The following is a 22,583-nucleotide window of genomic DNA, read 5'->3' on the forward strand; positions in this document are numbered from 1 at the left end:
ATCAATACATTAATGATTATCATAGTCACGTGATAGTTTATAGATAAAGTTTTATAAGTGTCACTATTCCTAATTTTTTATTCAGTTTAATTGAGCTCTAGTGACATTGGGAAAATACAAAAACAATTGCCTCTGTAGTTAGGTCTAGATCACACGCAACATTAGAGGTTACAAGTAAACTTCAGTTTGGTGTGAACCAAACTGAATAAATCAAACAGTATTAGTGAGGAAACTAAGTTGGGTAAAAAAAAGGTAATTACACATCATCATTATGCAGAATCTTTTTAAGAATATATATATTTTTTACTATTAGTTATGTTGTGATTATTTTTTTCAATTATGGTTGATATTCAATATTTTATATTAGTTTCAGGTGTACAGCACAGTGGTTAGACATTTATATAATTTACGAAGTATCCCCTCGATAAGGCTAGTACCCACCTGGCATCACACATAATATTATTGACTATATACAATATTATTGACTATATTCCTTACGCTGTACTTTTTTGCAAGAATATTTTTTAAAATGGTACCCAATCCATTATAAGTATGTATTTTAAATTAGCATTTATAACTCTCCTTTTTAGGATGTTGCCTCAAAGGACTTATGAAAAGTTTCTGGAATTTAGGTGAGGATTCTATGTAATCAAGACTCCGATCTCGGGTGGCTCCATAGTGTAGTGGTTAGCATGTCTGCTTCACGTGCAAAATCCTGGGTTTGTGCCCCAGGTGGAGCCATGGACCATACCCTGGGTGTGCCAGGCCCAGGGTGCGCACCATGAGTGCGTGTGGGGAGACGCCCCGCCTTCAGAGATCCAGTTCTTAAAAAAAGGGAGACAGCAACATCCATACGTCAGGGGTGGAAGTGGGGTGGGGGGAATAAAAGGGGGACAGGAAAGACTCCGATCTTTTCTTAGTAAACACCCTTTACAATAATTGTACTCACACAAGTTTTCCCAGTCTCTCGGTAGACACTATTCCCCTTAAGGCATCAAATTCCAGAACAAAAAAATAAATACTAAAAAACTAAGAAAATAGTCAAGTTGGAGCATCTTCCTGTTTTCAGCATCTGGTTTAACCCCCACATTGAATGGTAATTTGTACTTCAAACTTGGCTCTGTTATACAATAATCTAGAAGAAATGGCAGGTCCTTCCTCCAAGGTGGGTATTTTTAAAGAATGATTGGGGTTAACAGTTTGGATTGGAAATTTATAATAAATCTTGAGGTTGAAGGTTAACTGCTGGTAACGAATTAATCCTTTGCAAATAACAACTTTCTCTATAATATTAATAAAAATGTCTTGACTTTTGTAGCTTTCATGTATATTAATGTTAAAGGATGCTCTAAGATTGGCTGAAGTGGAAGAAATAACAAAAAGGGGGTTCTGAAAAGAAAGAAAAGAGAGAATGAGGAATGAGCCCAGGAAAGCATGGAAAGTTGATGAGAAACCTGACAGAGAAGGCTTTAAATATTAAGTATCATTGAATAGCCTGATTTATAAATCACCATGTTCCTTCAAATCTTATTTTTGCTATTAGTTTTAAACCTTTAAAAAAATTGAGTGCAGAAGTAAAATATCCTTGCTATTTATTAAAATTCCGTAACGTGGCACACAAAGCCCTTCATTATTAAAATTCCTTAACGTGGCACACAAGGCCCTTCATAGTCTAGCCACAGACCGACTTTTCTTTCTGCCTCCATTTCCAGTCACAATTCCTAGTAAGTGATTCATGTTTTCTCTGCCTGTAATTTTTAAGTCAGTCCGGCTCATCCTCTTTTCACCTCATCCCACCTGTAAGACAAATGCCTATTTATCTTTCAAGATAAATGTGACAATTTCTTTGCAGTATTCCTTGTTGCGCCAGGAATTAAGGTACTTATAGTTATTTACATTATATCTGTTTTCAAATACTTATGTGGTAATTTATTTTACTAAATTATGCTTTCTGTAAGTGTATGTACTACTCAGCGGCAGAGACCTTGACTCATTTACTTTTTTATTCCTAACACTTGGGACATTGTAGTAGTTCAGTGTCTGTTGAATTGAATCGCACTAAAATTCTTTTGGAATAAAGAAACAGAGTCAAAGTGGTCTGCCTTATTTTCTGAAGAATGAACAAAAGGGCCCCAAGCTTTTGATCATAATATGAAAGAAGTTGAAAAGTCTAGAAAAATACTCAACAAATACTTGTTAGTTCTTCACTGAAAAACACAGTAATTAATATCCATTCTAGAGCTTCCGAGTAAATTAATGCATAGCTGCCTTTTATCACAAGTTTAAATAGTGAATATAAAGTAATATTAATGAAGAACAGCAATTCCAAACTAACAGTTTATCAGAAGCAGAGGTTTTCCAGGAACTAGGAGAAAGGAGCAGCCATCTAAAACTGGAAAGAATGAGTGAGAGAAGCAAAAAGAGGTTGTGATGAGAGGGAGGAGGAGAAAGGAATGCTAAGTTGTGCTAAAGAACAAGAAAATGAAGGGAGGAAATAAAAGCAAGACACTATTTCTCTGGCCATTCTAAAATTCTGCTGTGCTGGAGGCATCTGCAATAATAAACACATTCATCTCTTTTCCAGGCCAAATTTGGATTCAGCCCAGTGTTGACGCCTGTCTTCACTCTCAAATGTTTTTCTGCTGACTTATTTTTAAGATTAAAATTTGATTTTACAGCAGGAAAGAGACGAAAAAAAAAAAAAAGACCCTTCATCATTCTCTTTTTTTTTTGTCAAAAATATAACCCTTTGAGACCTTCTGTAGGAAATACAATGCATTCAGATCATGAAATCTAAGAAAAATAATTCTTTTTCTATTTTATAAATTTTTAAGAAACTCTCATCATTTACCAATGAAAATAAAAAAAACAAACAAACAAGAACTGATGAAATATCTATTTTTTTTTGTATTCTTATAAGGTTTTTCTTCTAGTAGCAATCATATCATAATGTGGGTTCATTTGGATTCCATCAGTTAGAATTATCAGCTACAATATCTATAACAGAACAAGCAGGAACCATATTAATGACTAAGAGGCAGAGTCAGTTATTCAAGTTACTTCTAAATCATCAGAGAAATACAAAAGTGCATCTGGTGTGACTTTTGAGCACTTAGTATGTTTTGTATTAGAAATATGTGAAAGTGAGAGATGTATAAAAAATATGTGACAATTACTTATTAACCATAACACAATTAATCTGCATTTCCTGACTTTGTCCCTCCCTTACTGGATATATGGGTGAAAAATGGTCGCAGAAATGTGGGTGTAGGAGTGATGCCACTTCAGGTAATAGATTTTAGTTTACTCGTTTTGGAGGGCAAGGATTGGTAGCAGAATTACTGCTAGTCTGGTGGCAGGAAGGTCATCGCTCAAGGGATGGCTCAGAAAATTCTGTGGTTCTCCATACTTTAATGCCATCTACTTTCTGCTTCTCTGACTGATTAGGTAAGCTAGGTTACACAAATGACTTTTTTCAGGAAGTGGTCAACATATTTTTCTATCATACTACCCTGAATATAATTGCCTTGGGCTTTTACATTTTGAAATGGAAATAATACCTAAAATTTTATTTACATTCAGATAAGCTAGTGGATGTTCACTTAGAATGTATAAGCAATAGTTAAAATTTAGCAATATAAAAATTACAGAATTATAAAATCATGTAGATAGAAATATACATTTCTTCTAACTGAGAAATCATGCTTAAGATTTCAAATTTTGTCCCAATGAATTTAATTAAAATATAACTAGTTATATTATATTTCGAATTAGATATAATTTGAAATAATACAGATGGTGACCTTCTGGATATGGAAAATGTTTAATTAATATTTAATAGTCCTAAAGAGATCTTCTACCACCATGAGTATATGTCAAATATATTGTGCGCAGTGAAAGAAGCCAGACATAAAAGAACATATATTGTACGATTCCATTTATATGAAATGTACAGAAAATTTATAGAGACAGAATGCATATTAATGGTTGTCTAGGAATGGGGAGTAATCCCAACAATTTAAACCTGGCTGTTAAGGCATCACTTTCAAGAAAGGTTTCATTAGTTAAAGAAGCATGAATTACATACAACTTATTAAAAGTAGAGAAAAGTGAGGTGGAACTATAAGGAAAGAACCCTAAAATTGATGGCATAACAAATCCCCAAGGATCTAAGATAGAAACAATACAAATGAAATATCTTTTATACGAAGTAAATCTCATCTGGGCCAATGAAATACTCTGCTCTTATGAGAATGGTACGTACAAATATACTATCTTTTCATTAAAAAGAATATATATTCAGTCATTAAAAATAATTGCATTGCATATATGTGCTATCTACTTGGATGTACTACTTGGAGTGAAAAAAGCATGGTAATAAAACAGTGTGAATGGTTTGATTATTTTAGTTTTTTTTTTTTAAAGATAATTTTATCTGTATATTCTGGCAATAATGCACAACTTTCCATCCCCCATCAACCCCAGGAAAAAATCAGCTATTAGAAGACATGGGATAGAGGTGGGAAAGGGAGATTTTATTTTGCATTTTGTGTCTTTCTGTACTATCTGAATTTTCTAACCATGTATACATATTATTTTGATTTAAGAAAATGTCCATCTGATTGATATAATTATTTATTGTATTAGAAAGACTAATATAAGCTCCTAGTTGCCATGTCAATGTCTTATTCACATTGCTGCCCACGATATTGCCTGGCACAGTAACTCTGTACGTTGAGATGCTCAATAAACTTTTGTTGCATTGAAAAAAAAAGACTAACAAATGTTATTAAAAATATTTTTAAAGTAAGTGTAAAAAAGACAAGCAGCTGAGTTCATTCTCTGAAGCAATGCTGAACAAGGCCAAGGAGTTTAACTGAACAGTATGAGAATGGCTCATTTGTGATCTCTGCCAGGAGAACACACTTTACATCTACAGATTTTCTTGAATTAAGAAATGTACTAAGCACCAGAAATAATTTCCCATAAAACAAATTTAGAAAGTATCTAAGAATCAGTATGATTCACTCTCACCCTCCCAAACTTTTCTATGTCAGTTCTCAATGTAGTGCTTCTTTCCTTGAAATCTATCTTTCTTTGTTCTGCTTTGTTGTACAGGAGCTGGACCTTTAAACATTTCTCATTTGCCAGCTAGCACAATATTATGTTTTGTCAGTAAAGAGTACTGAAGGGGCAGTATAGTATGAGTGGTTTGTTTTCCTGGTCCTGGTGTGCTTTTTCCTTCTAGCTCCTGTGTCATGTGCCTGCTACGGGTATGGGGGACACCCAGAGGTGCTCACCATTTAGTGAGTTTCAGTGGTACCCCAGATGGTGGCTTCCTATCAAGTTCCATTGGTACCCTTACAAGTAGATTCCTAGCATGTTTTGCTAGAACTCCAGTAGGCAGTTTCTTGCTGGCTAGCCCTGGTCTGTGGCACCTCAGTGAATTTCTTTGCCATCCAGTGGCCACAGCAACCTTCCCAACAAGGTCTGAATCCTAGTCTCGTGGAGGAGGAGACTTCTTCCAAGTTTGCTCCTTTCTTGAGTACTCTGCCTGAATCCTAGAAGTAGTAGGTGCTCCCATTATCTGCTGTTCCTGTATTCTTTAGAATTCTCATTACTTCTTAGTAGTTAATCCTCTGTTATTACTGAATATCTAACTCCTTATATTAAATTTTTCCTGCTCACATTACTGGTGTGGTTTCTGGCTCCTTATTGGACCTTAACTAATTCAGACCCAAACCAAATTAAATCAAATCAAGCCAATGACAAAGAATTAAATCCATAAACCCACGGTTAAAATACAAGTTTGTATTATTAAGTTTGCTAATATAGAAAAACAGCATGGCATTTAGTCCAACTTGTTAACTAATTGCATTAAAAACTCCCGCAAAACTAAAAAACACAGGATATGGTTTTGTACTGTGTAGATTAAGCTAAGCTAGAACCATATTTCCAAGAATTATCTTCCTTCTGTGGTTTCAGGTTAGGGCTGGCCATAAGAGAAATTTGTCCACGATTTGGAAGGCAAAAATGAAGCAGTAGCCATTACATTCTGAAGGTCAGTATAGGATGCCACGTGCTGCTGTAGTTCATATACTTTGTCATTGATCTGCTGATTCATCTTATTGATTTGGAGAAGGAACTGAGCTCACAATTCTTTCAGTTCCTGCCAGACCTCCACCTTCAGCTTCTCTTAGTGTAGTGCCAGGCAGATGTGTAGCTCAATGGCTAACAGTGCTGCTTCTCTTGCAGGTCATCTGCACCATCAAGGTTGGAGGACATAAGAGATAAACAGATTCCAGTTCTTCCTTGTTTTTCCCTATGTCACATCCAGCTTTTCTGACTGCCCTGATGTCCTACAGTGATGTCAGGCCCACAGGTAGTCTCTAATTCAAAGCCTTCCATAAACTTCTTCCCCAGCTTCCATAACAGTGTAAGGGCTGGTCCCTATAATAAATTCCTTACTTTATATCCTTCATGGTGCTTCCTCTATCATAATCAAACCCTCACTAGTACACAGTGTAAAATGGTTAAATGATTCAGCTTTAAAAAAAAATCATAAGTGACTTGGGTCACTTAAGCAATTGAGTTTCTACACTCAATTCTTATTTTACCTATCTTTTTTTCTTATTTATTTCTACATAAAATCTAAGTTTAAAAATATCTTAGATGTTGAAAGTGGGAAATTTTTAAAATGCCATTTCTTTAACAAATGCCCTTGTGAGTGCTCTTAGAATGCTATGAAGCTGGCTAGAGATAGGATGGAATTTTCTGGCTACTCCGAGATATGGAGACGAATTTCCTAGTTGGCTTATGATCAAGGAGAGCTGGACCTATTTTTGTAACAGTGTTTTCCATGCTAGTAGGGGAATGAGATAAAGAACTAGAGAGTTCAGAGAAGACTATATGCATTAAAGGAAAACTGGGGGCCTGGAGCTGGGCTTAAGCTGAGAAGGAAAACCAAAAGATGATATTCAAATTTCAGCAATGTCATTAGTTCTAAACCTTTGTTTGACATTATTGAGATTTATACTTATTTTCTGAGCATGCTCAGTATGACTTGCCAGTTCTCAGAAGGATGAACCTCGTGAATTCCACTTTCTGTTTTAGAAGAAAATGGGAAGGCAAGTAGGAAAAAAGAGGGATATACAGTGACTCCTAATTATGGAGGACTTTGGGTTAGGACCTTTAACTCAGAGACTGTGGACAGACTATTTGAAATAAAGTTTTTAAAAAACTGGCCTTATCAACAAATATTTATTGCACGCCTACTAGCTACTTGTAAAGTAGCTAGGCTGCACCAGTTAGAAATGGTAGATGAAAGAAAAAGGACAGGCAGAACAAAAATAAGACTATTGCTAGCATTTAAGGGTATGATTATTTCACGGCTAGGACTCTACCTGAGGCACTTCACCTGGTGCCTAGTTCTCTACTAAAACAGATCTGGAAATATTTAATATATTTATATTTAATATTTCATATATTGAGTAAACTAAGAGCCCATGAAAACATGGAGTAGCTTAAGCCATACCATCTTCTTGAAGTCCTAGGCCTCCTGAAGCTAACTGCATGTGGCTGAACAGTGAGTCAATTTGGCTGCCACAGGTTTGTTATTTCCTACTGCACATTTCAGAAGGATGTATTAAATGCGCTGTTCAGAGTATGGCTATTTAACTTCTTACAGGTCCTTTATAGGAGAAGAGAGAATATGAAGAATTTGCTGAATTTGTTTGCCATAAAATTAATCTCCTTATGAAAAGGCATGGATAGAATGTAATAAATGACAGAATTAAGAGTCACTAAACATTCCAGAAAATTCTCAGAAGGTTCATAGAAACTGCCAGTGAAGTTAAACTCTAATTTCTGTCCCATTTATTTATTTAGTTTGTTCATTTGTTCATTCATTCAACAAATAGTTACTGACTGACATTAGCATATAGCAGCGAAAAAGACATACAATATTCTAGCCTCATGGAATTTACCTTCTGTGGTGGGGGGAAACAGTCAAATGTAAACAAATCAATACATAACAATTTCAGTTGTTATAAAGTGCTATAAAGAAAAATAAAGCAGGGATGAAAGGGGCGGGGTTCTATTTTAGGAGATGATTTAGTATTATAGATTAAAATTTCTACACACAGTATACAATAAATGTCATAATAAATATAACCATAGAAATGTGTTAGATATATTAATGGGACAGGATTCATGTACTGAACACCGAATACATTTATATATAGATCAAAGACACTTACCCTATAGAAAGCACTGGTCAAAGGGAGTAATGCTGCAGCAATGTTATATTCTTCTAAACTTGAACAATCCTTAAATGAAACAAACAAACAAAAAAGTATTAGGATATTTACCAGAAATCACAAATATATGGAAACAAAAACCTGGGATACATTGTTTACTGTCCTATGGGTTTCTTTTATTCCAAACTGTTACTAAGGCAAGTTTGAAAAAAAAAAAAATACTGTTCCTGAAGCACATTCTCTTAGAAATGAAATAAAAATACATTTGGGATGCACTGTTACAAATGGCAAACAGGTACATGAAAAGGTACTCGATATCATTAATCACCAGGAAAATGCAAATCAAAGCCACAGTGATATCACTTCACACCTGTTAGAATGGCTATTATCAAAAAGACAAAAATTTACATGTGTTGGCAAGGATGTGGAAACAAGGGAACCCTGGCGCACTGTTAGTGGTAAGGCAAACATGGAGTTTCCTCAAGAAATTAAAAATAGAACTACCCCATGATCCAGTAATCCTATTTCTGGGTACATATCCAAAGGAAATGAAATCATTACTTTGAAGAGGTTATCTGTACTCTCACCTTCATTGCAGCCTAATTTACAATAGCCAAGGTATGGAAACAACCTACGTGGCCATCAATTCATCTTTACCATGAATGAATGGTAAAGAAAATGTGGTTTATATATACTATGGAATATTATTTAGCTTTAAAAAGGATGGAAATCCTGCCAATTGCAACGATGTGGATGAATATGGAGGGCATTATGGTAAGTGAAATAAGTCAGAGAGAGAAAGACAAATACTTCATGGTATTTAACCTATAGGTAAAATAAGAAAAAAAAAAGTCAAACTCAGAACCACAGAGTAGAATGGTGGTTGCAAGGGTCTGGGGTGTTGGGGAAATGGGGAGAGGTTGGTAAAAGGGAATAAACTTTCAATGATCAGATGAATAAGGTCTGAGGATCTAATGTATAACATGGTGACTATAGTTGATAATACTGTACTGCGTAATTGAAATTTGCTAAGAGAATAGAACTTAAGTATTTTCACCTAAAAATAGGTAAATAAGTGAATATGTGAAGTGATGGATATGTTAATTCACTCAATTTCTGGAATCTTTTCACAATGTATACTATAGCAAATTATTATGTTGTACACTTTAAATACATTACAATTTTGTCACTTATACTTCCCTTAATAAAGCTAGAAAAAATGTACAATCAGGCCGTGTAGGAAAACATCACACCTTTCTCCTATATGGAACCACTATATGTTCTCTAGCATCTCCATGGATTTTATAAAATAATCCCAGAACACAACAAAAGGGTGAATCATTTTTTTCTGCCTGAATTATTCCTCATCCCCTTGCTTAGGACACTGCTATGCACAAGAATGTCATCCCCTGTGTCCTAGCACATCTGAGTTTCTTTAACAGAAATGCCTTGCATGTTTCTGAAGACTGTCATGAGGCCCAAGGCAATAAAGTTCAACAGACTTGAGCTGTAATCTTCTCCTAAGGAAATGGCTGGGATGCCAAGATGCCTTCTGACTTTGATTTCACAGCAGGGCTTCATTTGTAATAATTCTGTCCAAACTTTAAATGACAACAGCTGTGATATGAAGTCCAACACACTCATTTATAAAAATTTCCCACAAATTAAAAAAAATTAAACAATGGGGAATTTCAATCCATGACCAATTAGCAGGGGACAGGCAATCATAAAACATTTAAGAGCTATTTATTATCTTACAAAATGTTTACACATTGTAGTGCATGTCTCCAACCTGAGCGCCAGTCCAATGCTGATTGCAAAATATAAATATAAAATTCTTTGCAAATCACGTTATAGACATTCTAAGTTAATTAGGTTGAAAAAAACGGAAACATTTTAAAACAATAATGCTACAACTATTGACATAGCAATAGCATTCCAGAATAGTGCAGTTATCTATTGGGGAATCAGTCCATAAATACACATCCTGGAGTCCCCTTTGGCCACATAATAGCAATGTAGTTACAGGCATACCAGGCAATTTATAAACTTGCAAGGACTTGAAAACTTATACATGTTTTATTCTGAACTTTGCTATGTAGTTTTCCTTTAATTTTCTTGCTACAATTGAAGAGTGAGCCCTGCAATCTTAATTTCTCATTCCCCTCAATTACTTCATACTTACAATTTGCATACCTTTGAACTGTCATGGCCAGCATTCTTATTTCATAAAACTGGAATCTCTCAAAAATGATATATTTAAGCATTAAAGAAAAAAAGATTGAAAGGCACAACTGTCTTTTGCACAAATATCTTGTACAACCGACCCTTCCTTGTTTATATTAGACATAGCTCAGGAGAAAATTTTTTTGAATTGTCCAAACACTGAGAACATCTGTATCTTCTACATAGGGACAAAAATTAAAAATAACAAAGCAAAAAAATAGCTCTTTATATCATATTACTCTCCTGCTCAAAAATGTCAACTATGTTCTGGCCATTATAGGACAATGACCAAACTCTTCTTCCAGGCTTGTAAGCCCTTCATGGTGTGGATCCATTTCTACTTCCAATCGACCATATAAATCTCCTGCTACAAGCTGTATCTATCATTTTCTATTCAACATCATAGTTACTCCCACCACATCTAACATCTCTATGAATACCGTCAAAGTCTTGCTTTGTCCGTTACATTCTACTTCCTTGGCACCTCCATATGCCTGCTCCTAGACTTCTCTACCCTTTCCAAGTTCAGTGCCAAGCACAAAATAAACAAAACAGTTCTCACTATAGTTTCAGCTTTAGCTTATATTTTAATGCTAAATAAACTTAAACAACCATAGAGAATGTATCAGAATTTTGAATACTATGGTTATTTAATATGTACAATGTTTCTGAATGAGATACAAGGTAAGTGCTAAGCTTGACAAATAATATCTAGCTTTGTTTTAAGTTTTTGAGAGAACAGCCGAGTCTGCTTCAATTTTACATGTCTGGCATACAGTAATAATAGCTAATATTTATTGAGTGCTTATTAAGTATCAGACATATTTGAAGTGTTTACACAAATTATTTCATTTAATTTTTCAACCTTTCTAGGAGGTAGATATGATAATTATGTCCATTTTGTTGATGAAGTAACTGAACTTCTCACAGGTAAAATAGGTGTCTGGGATCATATGGCCACAAATGGCAGAGCCAGAATTCTAAACCAGGTAGTCTCACTCCAGTATCTGTGATTTAAACCTCTATGTTCTCTTGACTCATATGCAATAAGGTATGGAACTAAATCAAAAAATGGCATGTGTGGAAACATAATTTAGGCAAAAGAAGTCTTCCAGTAATTATAAATACTATCCTCACGATACTGCTCTGGCTCATTAACAGGTGACACAAAAAGCTTCCAGCTTTGAGTAGGGCCCAGAGCAAGAAAGAGCTTTTTAGGAGATCTAGGAATCTGCTTACTATCACACCCAGTGACCCACTTGGAGAATTTGCGATCTCCATTACTGTAACTCTGAGCTCTGGGTTCTGTTTTCTGGGGAACCCAGGCTATGACAGATCTGTAGTTTGAAAAGATCGCTATGGCTACAGGATGATGAATGAGTTTGGAACAGGAATAGATGTGGGATGAATGCATAGAAGGATACTAAAGCAGCCTAGGTGGGATAAGGATAGCTTTGATTAGGGTATTAAAGGTAGAAGAAAGAGAAGTGGATTGAGGTAAAAGATTTTTATGAGGTTTAAATCAATATAACTTGCATTGGGGTTGACACAGAGAAAGCTGTCAAGGATCTCTTAGGTTTTTGTTTGTATATGTGGATCAATGATGGTGCCATTTGCCGAGACTAGGAACAATGGAAGGGAATCGGATTCGAGGGTTGAGGGGTAAAGGAGATGAATACCATGAGTTCAGTTTACAACTATTAAAGCTGAAGTGTGTTTGAGACATGAAAGTAAAATACCAGGTAGCCAGTTGAATATATGGGTGTAGAGCCCAGAGAAAATGTCTGAGGGTAGGGAAGTAAACTTGTGAGATATCAACATATAGGTGATAATTTAAGTTGTGGGTGTTGAAGAGGTCATCCTTGAAGAGAGTACTGAATGAGAAGAGAAAAAAAGAATATGTCTTCAAAAATTAAAGGCCAAGTGGAGAAGGATGAGCTTTCAAAGATGGAGTAGAAATGGCCAGAGAGGTAGGAGGATATATAGAAAATGTTTCATCATGAAAGGCAAGGAAAGAGAAAGCTTCAAAAAACAAAAATGAAAACAAAAACACAAAAAAACCTCTAATTGATAAACTGCTTCCTCTATCTTCAAAGCAAGGAAAAGCTGGTGGACTTAACCATGAAGAGATAACATTAATAATTTATATAGTTCACATTGTTTCAAAGTAGCTCCTATACTGCATATTTTGTTTGTTTTCCTTTGCTGCAACCTTCCTGCAAAATACTATACTTTAAGTTCTTGTGAGGAAAAAGAAACTGAATTATAAATCTGCCACATTTAGAAGGGCTAACAAATAAAACCTATGGAAAAGCCTTCTACAAGAAAGCCTTCATGTATATGTCAGGTTATATTGAAAAATAGTTCCTTTTAGCATTTTAAGTCCATAAGTTATTATGCTGCCTTTACAATATTAGCAAAAGACAAATAATCAAATATTTATATAACTAATTATCACAAATAACTAGAGACAATTTTCTACATGATTTATATTGTAAAAATAATGATAACATAAAAGCAGAGAAAAACTTAACTAGCTCTTAGTTTCAAGAAGAATATTCTTCAGTGTCATTGTAAATAGTTAAAAATGGACACTGAAAGAAAAAATTTAAATTTAAGACTATAATGGCTCAGGAGCATTATGAAAATCTTTTTGAAAGTCAAAATTGGGCTCAAATCTTTTTGAAAGTCAAAATACAGTGAAATACATGAAAGTGAGACTCAACTACATCTAATCATCCTTAAAGATAAACAGGACACTCAGTAAAATGTGAAGTGTTACATAAGGTAAAGGTAGTAATATGAAAGCAGTCTTGGGAATCCTAAAAAAACAATGTGCAAGTTCTGAACTTATTTCTTAATGACAACATAAAACTAAATAGTGGTCAGAAGATTAACACCCTCTAGACTGGTTTTGGCCTTCTGAAACCCTCGACCCCACTTTCACTGGCAAAGGTGATTACCAATGACCTACTTCCCAACCAAATGGATAATGTTTAGACACTTAATTTAACCTCCATACCATTTGTTAAGATTAAACACATACTTCTTCTTTTTAAAAAATTACTTCTTTTAAAATCTCATAAGCTTCTATCTCATAAAAGATGTAGGAAATATAGGTAAGCGAAAAGAAAAACATCTTGTGATAAATCCTATGACCTTTAAAGAACCAATGTAACATTTTGGTGTCTATACTTCATATTTTTCCTAATTACAAATTACATATTTAGTCATATGATTTAATTTTATTTTTTATATAGTCAGTTCATTCTTAAATTAATTTTTTTCTTTGGCCTCCACTGGTGAATTCTACCAAACATTTAAAGAATAATATATAGCAATCATTCTCAATCTCTTCAAAAAATAGAAAAGGAGGGGACACTTCCAAACTCATTTTATGGGGCTGCCATTATCAACACCAAAACTAGAGAAGGGCACCACAGTAAAATTACAGGCCAAAATTCCTGATGAACATGGATGCAAAATTCCTCAACAAAATATTGGCAAACCAAATTCAACAAAATGTTAAAAGGATTATATTCCATGATAAGTGGGATTTATTCCAGGGACTCAAGGATGGTTCAACATCCACAAATTAATCAATATGATACATCACATTAACGACATGAAGGATAAAAATCATATGACCATCTCAATAGACGCAGAAAAAGCATTTAACAGAAATCAATATCCATTCATGATAAAAACTCTCAACAAAGTGGGTACAGAGAGGCTGAATCTCAATATAAAAAAGGCCATATATGACAAGCCCACAGCTAAAATTATATCAATGGTGAAAAGTGAAAAGCTTTTCTTCTAAACCCTGGAACAAGACAAGGATGCTACTCTTGCCACTTTGATTCAACATAGTATTGAAAGTCCTAGCCAGGGCAATTGGGGGAAAAAAGAAGAAAGAAATAAAAGGCACACAATTTGGAGAGGAAGAAGTAAAACTCTCATTATTTGCAGTTGATGTGACCTTCTATATTAAAAACCCTAAACATTCCACCAAAAAACTGTTAGAACTAATTAATGAATTCAGTAAAGTTGCAGGATACAAAATTCATATAAAAAATCTGTTTCATCATTATACACTAAAAATAAACTATCAGTGAGAAATTAAGAAAACAATCCCATTTACAACTGCATCAAAAAGAATAGAAGTAAACATATCCAAGGAGGATGAAAGAAAGACCTGTACACTGAAAACTGTAAGACAGTGATGAAAGAAATTGAAGAAGACACAAATAAACAGAACAACATTCCATGCTCACGATTGGAAGAAAAATGTCCATATTACCTAAAGCCATCTACAGATTCAATGAAATCCATATCAAAATTTCATTGGCATTTTCATAGAACTAGAACAAACAATCTTAAAATTTGTATAGAACCACAAAAGACCCCAAACAGCCAAAGCAATCTTGAGAAAGCACAAAGTTGGAGGTATCATGCTTCCTGATTTCGAACTATATTTCAAAACCATAGTAATCAAAACAGTATGTATCAGCTGAACGACAGACACATAGATCAATGAAACAGAATAGAGAGCCCAGAAATAAATCAACACATATATGGTCAATTAATTTACAACAAAGCAGCCAAAAATACACGATGGGGAAAAGACAGTCTCTTCAATAAATGGTGCTGGGAAAACTGGACAGCCACATGAAAAAGAATAAAACTGGACCACTATCTTTTACCATTCATAAAAATTAACTCAAAATGGATTAAAAACTTGAATGTAAAACCTGAAACCACAAAACTCCTAGAAGAAGACAAAGTAAGCTCCTTGATATAAGTCTTGATGATGACTTTTTGGATTTGACACCAAAAGCAAAGGCAACAAAAGCAAAAATAAACAAGTGGGAACACGTCAAACTAAAAGGCTCCTCCTATACAGCAAAGAAAACCATCAACAAAATTAAAAGGCAACTTACTGAATGGGGGAAAATAGTTGCAAACCATATATTTAATAAGATGTTAATATCCAAAAAAAAAAATATATATATATATAATTTATACCTCAATAGCAAAAACCAAATGATCTGGTTAAAAAATGGGCAGAGGATTTGAACAGACCTTTTTCCAAAAAGAGATGAAGACATCCAGATGGCAAAGAGGTACATGAAATGATGCTCAACATCACTAAACATCAGGGAAATGCAAATCAAAACTACAATGAGAAATCACCTCACACCTGTTAGAACAGCTATCATCAAGAAAACAAGAAATAACAAATTTTGGTGAGAATGTGGAGCAAAAAAGGAAACCCCTATGCCCTGTTGCTGGGAATGTAAATTGGGTCAGCCACTATGGAAACAGTATGGAAGAACTTCAAAAAATTAAAAATAGAACTACCATATGATCCAGCAATTCTACTTCTGGATATTTATTCAAAGAAAATGAAAACAGTAACCGAAAAAGATATGTGCACCCCCACGTTCATTGCATTTATTTACAATAGCCAAGACATGGAAGCAACCTAAGTGTCCATCAATGAATGAATGAATAAAGAAAATTTGGTATGTGTACACACATACATGAATATTATTTAGCTATAAAAAAGAAAGAAATCATGCCATTTGCAACAACATGGATGAACTCTGAGGGTTTTATGCTAAGTGAAAGAAGTCAGAGAAAAAAAATTCCTGTATGGTTTCACTTATATGTGGAATATAAACCGCCCCCTGCCCCCCGCCCAAAGTTGAACTCATAGATACAGAGAACATACTGGTGGTTGCCAGAGGTGGGGGGTGGAGTAGTGGGTGAAATGGGTAAAGGGGGTCAAAAGGTACAAACTTCCAGTTATAAAATAAATAAGCCATGAATGTAAAGTACAGCATGGTGATTATAGTTAATAATACTGCATTGTATGTATAAAAGCTGCCAGGAGAGTAGATCTTAAAACTTCTTATCACACACACAAAGAAACTTATAATTGTGTAGTGATGGATGTTAACTAAATTTATTGTGGTAATCATTTTGCAATATATATAAATATCAAATCATGTTGTACACTTGAAACTAATATGTTATATGTCAATTATATCTCAATAATAAACAATAATAAACAAAAAAGAAAACCCTAGTCTGTCTTTCAGAGTATACACCTAATAGACATTCATAATCAGGCTGCAGATGATAGGACTCTTCTCTACCTGAGTGATAAGGTTTTTATTTCTTTCACATGTGAAAGGGGACATTATCTAAGAGTACTTTATGATTTATCTATTCTCCCTAAGATTTTAGTTATATGTAAAAAAGTAGTACCTCAAAGTACTGGTTTTAAAAGCCGAGGTGCAAAAGGAGGCCAATTTTCGGAAATAAAAGTGATTGGCTGGTAAAGAGTGAATTTGGTTGTGGTGCCCAGTACCTTTATTTCAGAATGTCCAGGTGTCGAGAAAGTGGTATCCTAGTCAGGGAAGTATGAAGTGGAGAGAGGACAAGTCTTTCTACTGCTCTGGTGTTCTGTCGGGGCTCCAGAACTGTGTTCACCCTTAATGTTCCCACTCATTGTGCACAACGCCTCACTTCCTTCTTTTTCCTCTCCAGTTTGCCTTTCTTCTCTTCTCAGTCTATTTGTCTGTAATAGCAGTTCACAAAATGTGGTTCCTGGACCAGCAGCATGTGTATAACCTGAGAACTTGTTAAATATGCAAATTCTCAGATTCCAGTCTAGACCTACTAAATCAGAAATTCGGGTGCAAGGACCAGCAAACTGGTCCACTAGCAACACTAGAAGTAAAAAGAGGTGTTACGGCAACATAGAAGAGGGAGTGATTCCACCACAGCAATCAGAAAAAGCTTTATGAATGAGGGGCGTTTGAGCTGAATTGGAAGATGAACAGGCTTTTTGGATTCATTTCTCTTCTTTCACATTTTTCTCTAAGTTTTTCCTCTTATATGCCATTAGTTAATGGCTGTTATTTTGCATATAGTTTTAGTTACAGTGTTTAAAGAATACATAAAGTTTAAACATGACAACTAATACATATATTCGGCATTGGAAATGAGGCCCATTGATTTTGATTTTAAGAAAAGGATTATGTTTTGCCTCAAGGGAAGTTACCAATATTGAGTTAGTTTATACTTAAGTAAATTTTAAAATTTCCTTTAAATAAATTTGAAGAAAGGTTATTATAGTTGTAGCCCAAACACAATTTTATTGTTTTAAGACCATGTATGGTATACTGGAAAAAGCACAGGACTGAACATTATCAAGACCATCTCTTATCTAGAGAATGTCACTATCTGGTTGTGATCTTGAGCAAATCACTTCACCTCTCTGGACCTTAGTTTCTTCATCTAGAAAAAAATCTGGACTTACTGATTTTGAATGACCTTTATTTCTTATTTGTCTAAACCCTTCTGAATTCCATTTATGATTTCAAGTGGTTCAATTATTAAAATATTCTTTAAAAAAAGGAATGGTTCTTTTTGTGGCTATCTAGGCAAACATCCTCTGCAAATACTTTGGCTATAGAGTAGATTCCAGAAACTAGTTGTATGAAGTTTACAGAACATAATGTTAGGTCAGAATGTGCTCATGATGGACTACATTCAAGAAGTGTCTCAAGAGGTCATCGCAGTGGTCAAAATCTTGGCTCAGCAACTTTCTGATGCGTTACTGAGATTAAAGTTATTCTTCAAACTGCAAAACCTGCCCTGAAACATATCGTAATTACAACAACAACAACAACAACAACAACAACAACAAAACACGTAGGGCCAGAATTGTATTCCACAATGGTAAGCCTAAGATTTAAATGAAGTGGAAGAATTTTCACTACAGTAAGACAGACTTTAAGGGGAGATGAGACTCTGAAAACAGCTAGAATATTTCAGACCAAATATAATTCTTAGTGCACAGGAAAACAATGGAAACTGTTATGAAATTTTTAACCTGTCAAAAGGTGAATAATCTTAAAGAATAAGAAATTATATAAAAAGGTGCATATCTTTTTGACCCTAAAACAGGTTGTAGATTTTCACCACTGTCTGGCCTGGCTCTTCCAGCACATGGAGATCGTGCTATGAACTACAGGAACAGGGATTTAGCAGTGACCTTCTGGAATGTACCACTTTATTGGCCAAATGTCAGTACCTAATTAATTTTCCTTGCCCTTTTAAAAGGGCATCTCTGATTCCTGGCCCCACGCACCAGCCTAAAGTTCAAATATTTCAGTGAGATCCAAGCTAAGTGGATTTTACTAAAGCGTAAAGTGTGAGGCAGACATAGTTATAGACCAGAAGTAAGTTTTATAGCTTTAGTTGAACTTCATACTAGTTCCATTATTAAAAAGCAATCTTTGCTAAATCTTTGGTAGAGCTTTGTTGTTCTCAACTGTTTTTTTTTTTTTTTTTAAAGTCTTTTATTACCAGGGTCAAAGGAAAATGAATGCAGGTAAAGTGAAGCAGGACCACTGTCTTGAGCTGAGGTTTGAGTGTGAAATTCTAGTGCAATTATATCTGACAGAAATATGTGAGCCATACATAAATAATTAAAATTTTTCTAGTAGCATGATTTAAAAAAGTAAAAAGAAACAGGTAAAATTAAATATAATAATACATCTCATATAACCCAATACATCTAAAATGTAATTTTAACTTGTAATCAAATAAAAATCAATGAGAAATTTTACACTCATTTTTCTAAATCTTCAAAATCTAGTGTGTATCAGACTAGCTACATATTATGCACTTAGTATCTAGTTCCACATGACATCTTAATGATGCTGCATTAGACTATAATAGTCTTCATATCTGAGTCTTGGAGCCCTCAAATTATGGAAATTATTTTTCCTCTTTTTTCTTTGCACAACTGATTTTTCCTTGTCTTTTGACTGCTATTTTTGGAATATCATTTAGTATATTTATGGTAGAGAATATCAAGCCAAGGCACTAAACTTCCAATAGGGCAACTAAAAAATGTCAATCTCTATAGGCTAAGAACAAGGAGGTTTGGATACAGGTAATAAAGTGTTTTTCATGAAATCAGTTACAGATAAAAGAGAGAAGAGATCAGTCTGAACTTCAAAAGGTATCAAAGCCAGATAAAAAAATAAATTAAAAAAAAAAAAAAAAAGCCAGGCAGGTTCAAAGACTGAGAGGTGGATCTCTTCTTTCTGACCTTGTTACTAAACTGAGTTGTTTGTGTTGCAAATTCTCTATAATCTGGCTTAAGTTGTATTTATTTTTTTAAAAGAGTGTTCTATCCTCTTTATTTTTTTAAAATCTCTTCTCATTGAGGCTAGTTCACTTCTGTGCTGAATAAGTAGAAAAATATTGGGGGCAAACTGATTCTCCTGTAGCTGTTAGAAACTTATAAACTTCTTTTGACATTGGTAAACTTTCAAAATTGGAGTGTAGACTTAAGAATCAGGAAAGTTTTAGCTTTTTCTTTTTTAAAAGCAAACTACCACTGCAAAGATCTAATGCAGGGGGATTTAAAATTTTACAATGCTACCCCTACTGAGATTCGTATACTAGAATATACATTCTTTTCCAGTGTACAGAAATACTTAGCAATATAAACCATATACTAGACCATAAAATATGTCTCAATAAATTTAAAAGAATTAAAATCATGGGAAGTATGTTCTCTGACCACAATAGAATTAAATTAGAAAGTATTAACAGAAAAATCTCTGAAAGAGCCACAAAGATGTGATAACTACATAACTCAATTCTAGACAACTCAAAGGTTCAAGAAGAAATTAATGGGAAATGAGAAAGTATTCTGAATTGAATAAAAATTAAGATATAGCATATCAAAATTTGTTGACTACTGCTAAAGTAGTACTTAGTGGAAAATTTATAGCACTAAATGCCTATATTAGAAAGGAAGAAAGGTCTCAAATCAATCACCTCAACTTATACCTTAAAAAAATGGAAAAAGTAAAAAAAAAAAAAAAAAAAGGAAAAAGTTACTTAAACATGAAGCAGAAAAAAAGGAATTATTATATAAATAATGGATCAGAAATCAATAATAGAGAACAAAGGCAACTATGAAACCAACTGGTAAATTCAATAAAATAGACAAATCTCTAGCCAGACTAAAAAGGAAAAAAAGAGGAAATATACTATTGTTATGAGAAATGATATTACTACAGATTCTACAGCTGTTAAAAAATAATAAGGAAATATGATTAGGAACTTTGTTTATAAATTAAACGACTTGGATAAAACAGACAAATTTCTTGTAAGATGCAAGCTACCAAAGCTCTTTTGCAAAAAAATAGGTAACTTGACTAATACCACATCTATGAAACAATTGAACTTACAGTTAAAAACCTTCCCACAAAGAAAAATCCAGGGCTGGATAGCTTAACTAGTGAATTCTACCAAATATTTAAGGAAGAAATAATACCGATTCTAGACAAACTCTACCAGAAAATTAAATAAGAGGATACACTCACTCATTTTATGAGGCTACAATATTCTGCTTCCAAAACCAAAGACATTAAAAAAACCACTATGGATTAAGATTTCTCATGAACACAGATAAAGAAATTCTAAAATAATTTTAGGAAATCAAATCCAATAATACATTTTAAAAGTTAATACATCAGAACCAGTATAATGGACAGTTGGTTTTACATTAGAAAATCAACATTGTTAAAAAACAAACAAACAAAAAGCATATGACTACCTTAACAGATACAGAAAAAAACATTTGACATGATCCAATATTACTCTTGCATTGTGTTAACTTGGAGACAATATTATACTGTCTTCTCATCCAAAAACTGGTACATATTTCTATTTTCTTTTTATGCTTTTCATTAAGCATTCCTGATAAAAACTCTCAGCATCCTAGAAATCAAAGGACACTTTCTGAAACAGACAGTATCTATAAAAAAACATAGGTCCTGATAAATATGTAAATGTTGTAAACATGGGCAAAGAAAGGATAAAAACTTATCTTTTTGGGGGGCTGATACTATTGTATGCCGAGAAACCACAGACACTCTAATCGAAAACTAAAACTAATAAGAGAATTTGGTAAAATGGATAGTTATGACATAAATATACAAAATCAATAGTTTTAAATTATTTTAGCAAAAAATAACTAGAAATAGAAATGGGAAATACGATCCATTCACAATAGCAATGCACACTATAAAATACTAGAGAACAAAAAATTTATAAGAAGAAAACTTTAAAAGCTATTGAACCTAGCTTGAGATAATTCAGTTTCAACATTAGATTGTGCTATACTACTATCAACTACGTTAGATCTTTGCGAAGATATGACGTTCGGTGGTTGCTGTGATTTAAAAGCAAGTACTATGCTTAAAGCAAAGTGGAACTGGAAATTTAGGTGGTTTGAGCAGCTGCGCAGTACTTAAGAGCATACAACTCATTAGTAAGTAATGGTAATTATTTAAAAATGAAATAAAAGTATTAATTTATTTCAATTCATGTGTATTATTTTTTTTAATGATTATTATACATTAATCATAAATACACATTAAGTTGGCCCTAACTAGATGTATAAACCCTTCATGGAGAAAACCATAAAATATCATAAAAGACGTTAAAGTCCTATATACATTAAGAAATACACCACGTTTATGGATAGGGAGACTTGTAAAAATGTCACTTCTTCCCTAAATTAGTATATGATTTAACATAATTTTAGTCAAAATCGCAATAGAGTTTCTCATGGAATTCAATAAGGTGACTCTAAAATTATATAGAAAAGCAAAGGGCAAAGAATTGGGCAAGATGTTTCCTAGAAAGATACAGCATGGTGACTTGTCTCACAGATATTAAAGATTATAAAACTTTAAGACTATGTGATGCTTTTGTGAAACTAGGCAAATAGATTAAGAGAAATCCTGAACAGACCCACATGTTTATAGAAGTGTGATATATGAAAAGGGGGCCATTGCAAATCATTGGAGAAAGGCTATATTGTAAATAAGTTGTTCTGTGGGCAACTGGTTATACATTTAGAAAAAAATACACTGAATCTCTAAGTTATACAATTGATAAAAAATCAATTTCAGATCGATTAAGGACTTAAATATGAAAGGTAAAATTATTAAGCTTTTTAAGAGGATATGAGAATATCTTTTTGAGCTCATGGTA

The 22,583-nt window shown here is 33.8% G+C and overlaps 1 protein-coding gene across 4 annotated transcripts in view; it reads right to left on the bottom strand.

Moving 5' to 3' along the window:
* SBF2 (SET binding factor 2) overlaps positions 1-22,583 on the bottom strand; it is a 367,203-nt gene that overhangs the window by 93,592 nt on the left and 251,028 nt on the right. For all 4 annotated transcript variants that reach the window (XM_015596647.2, XM_015596644.2, XM_025038517.1 and 1 more), the window contains exon 17: positions 8,259-8,327. In XM_015596647.2, coding sequence (XP_015452133.1) covers positions 8,259-8,327 — 69 coding nt within the window. The remainder of the gene's footprint in view (positions 1-8,258; positions 8,328-22,583) is intronic.

Source organism: Pteropus alecto, unplaced genomic scaffold, assembly GCF_000325575.1.
Source record: "Pteropus alecto unplaced genomic scaffold, ASM32557v1 scaffold461, whole genome shotgun sequence".
In the NCBI taxonomy this organism is placed as follows: domain Eukaryota; kingdom Metazoa; phylum Chordata; class Mammalia; order Chiroptera; family Pteropodidae; genus Pteropus; species Pteropus alecto.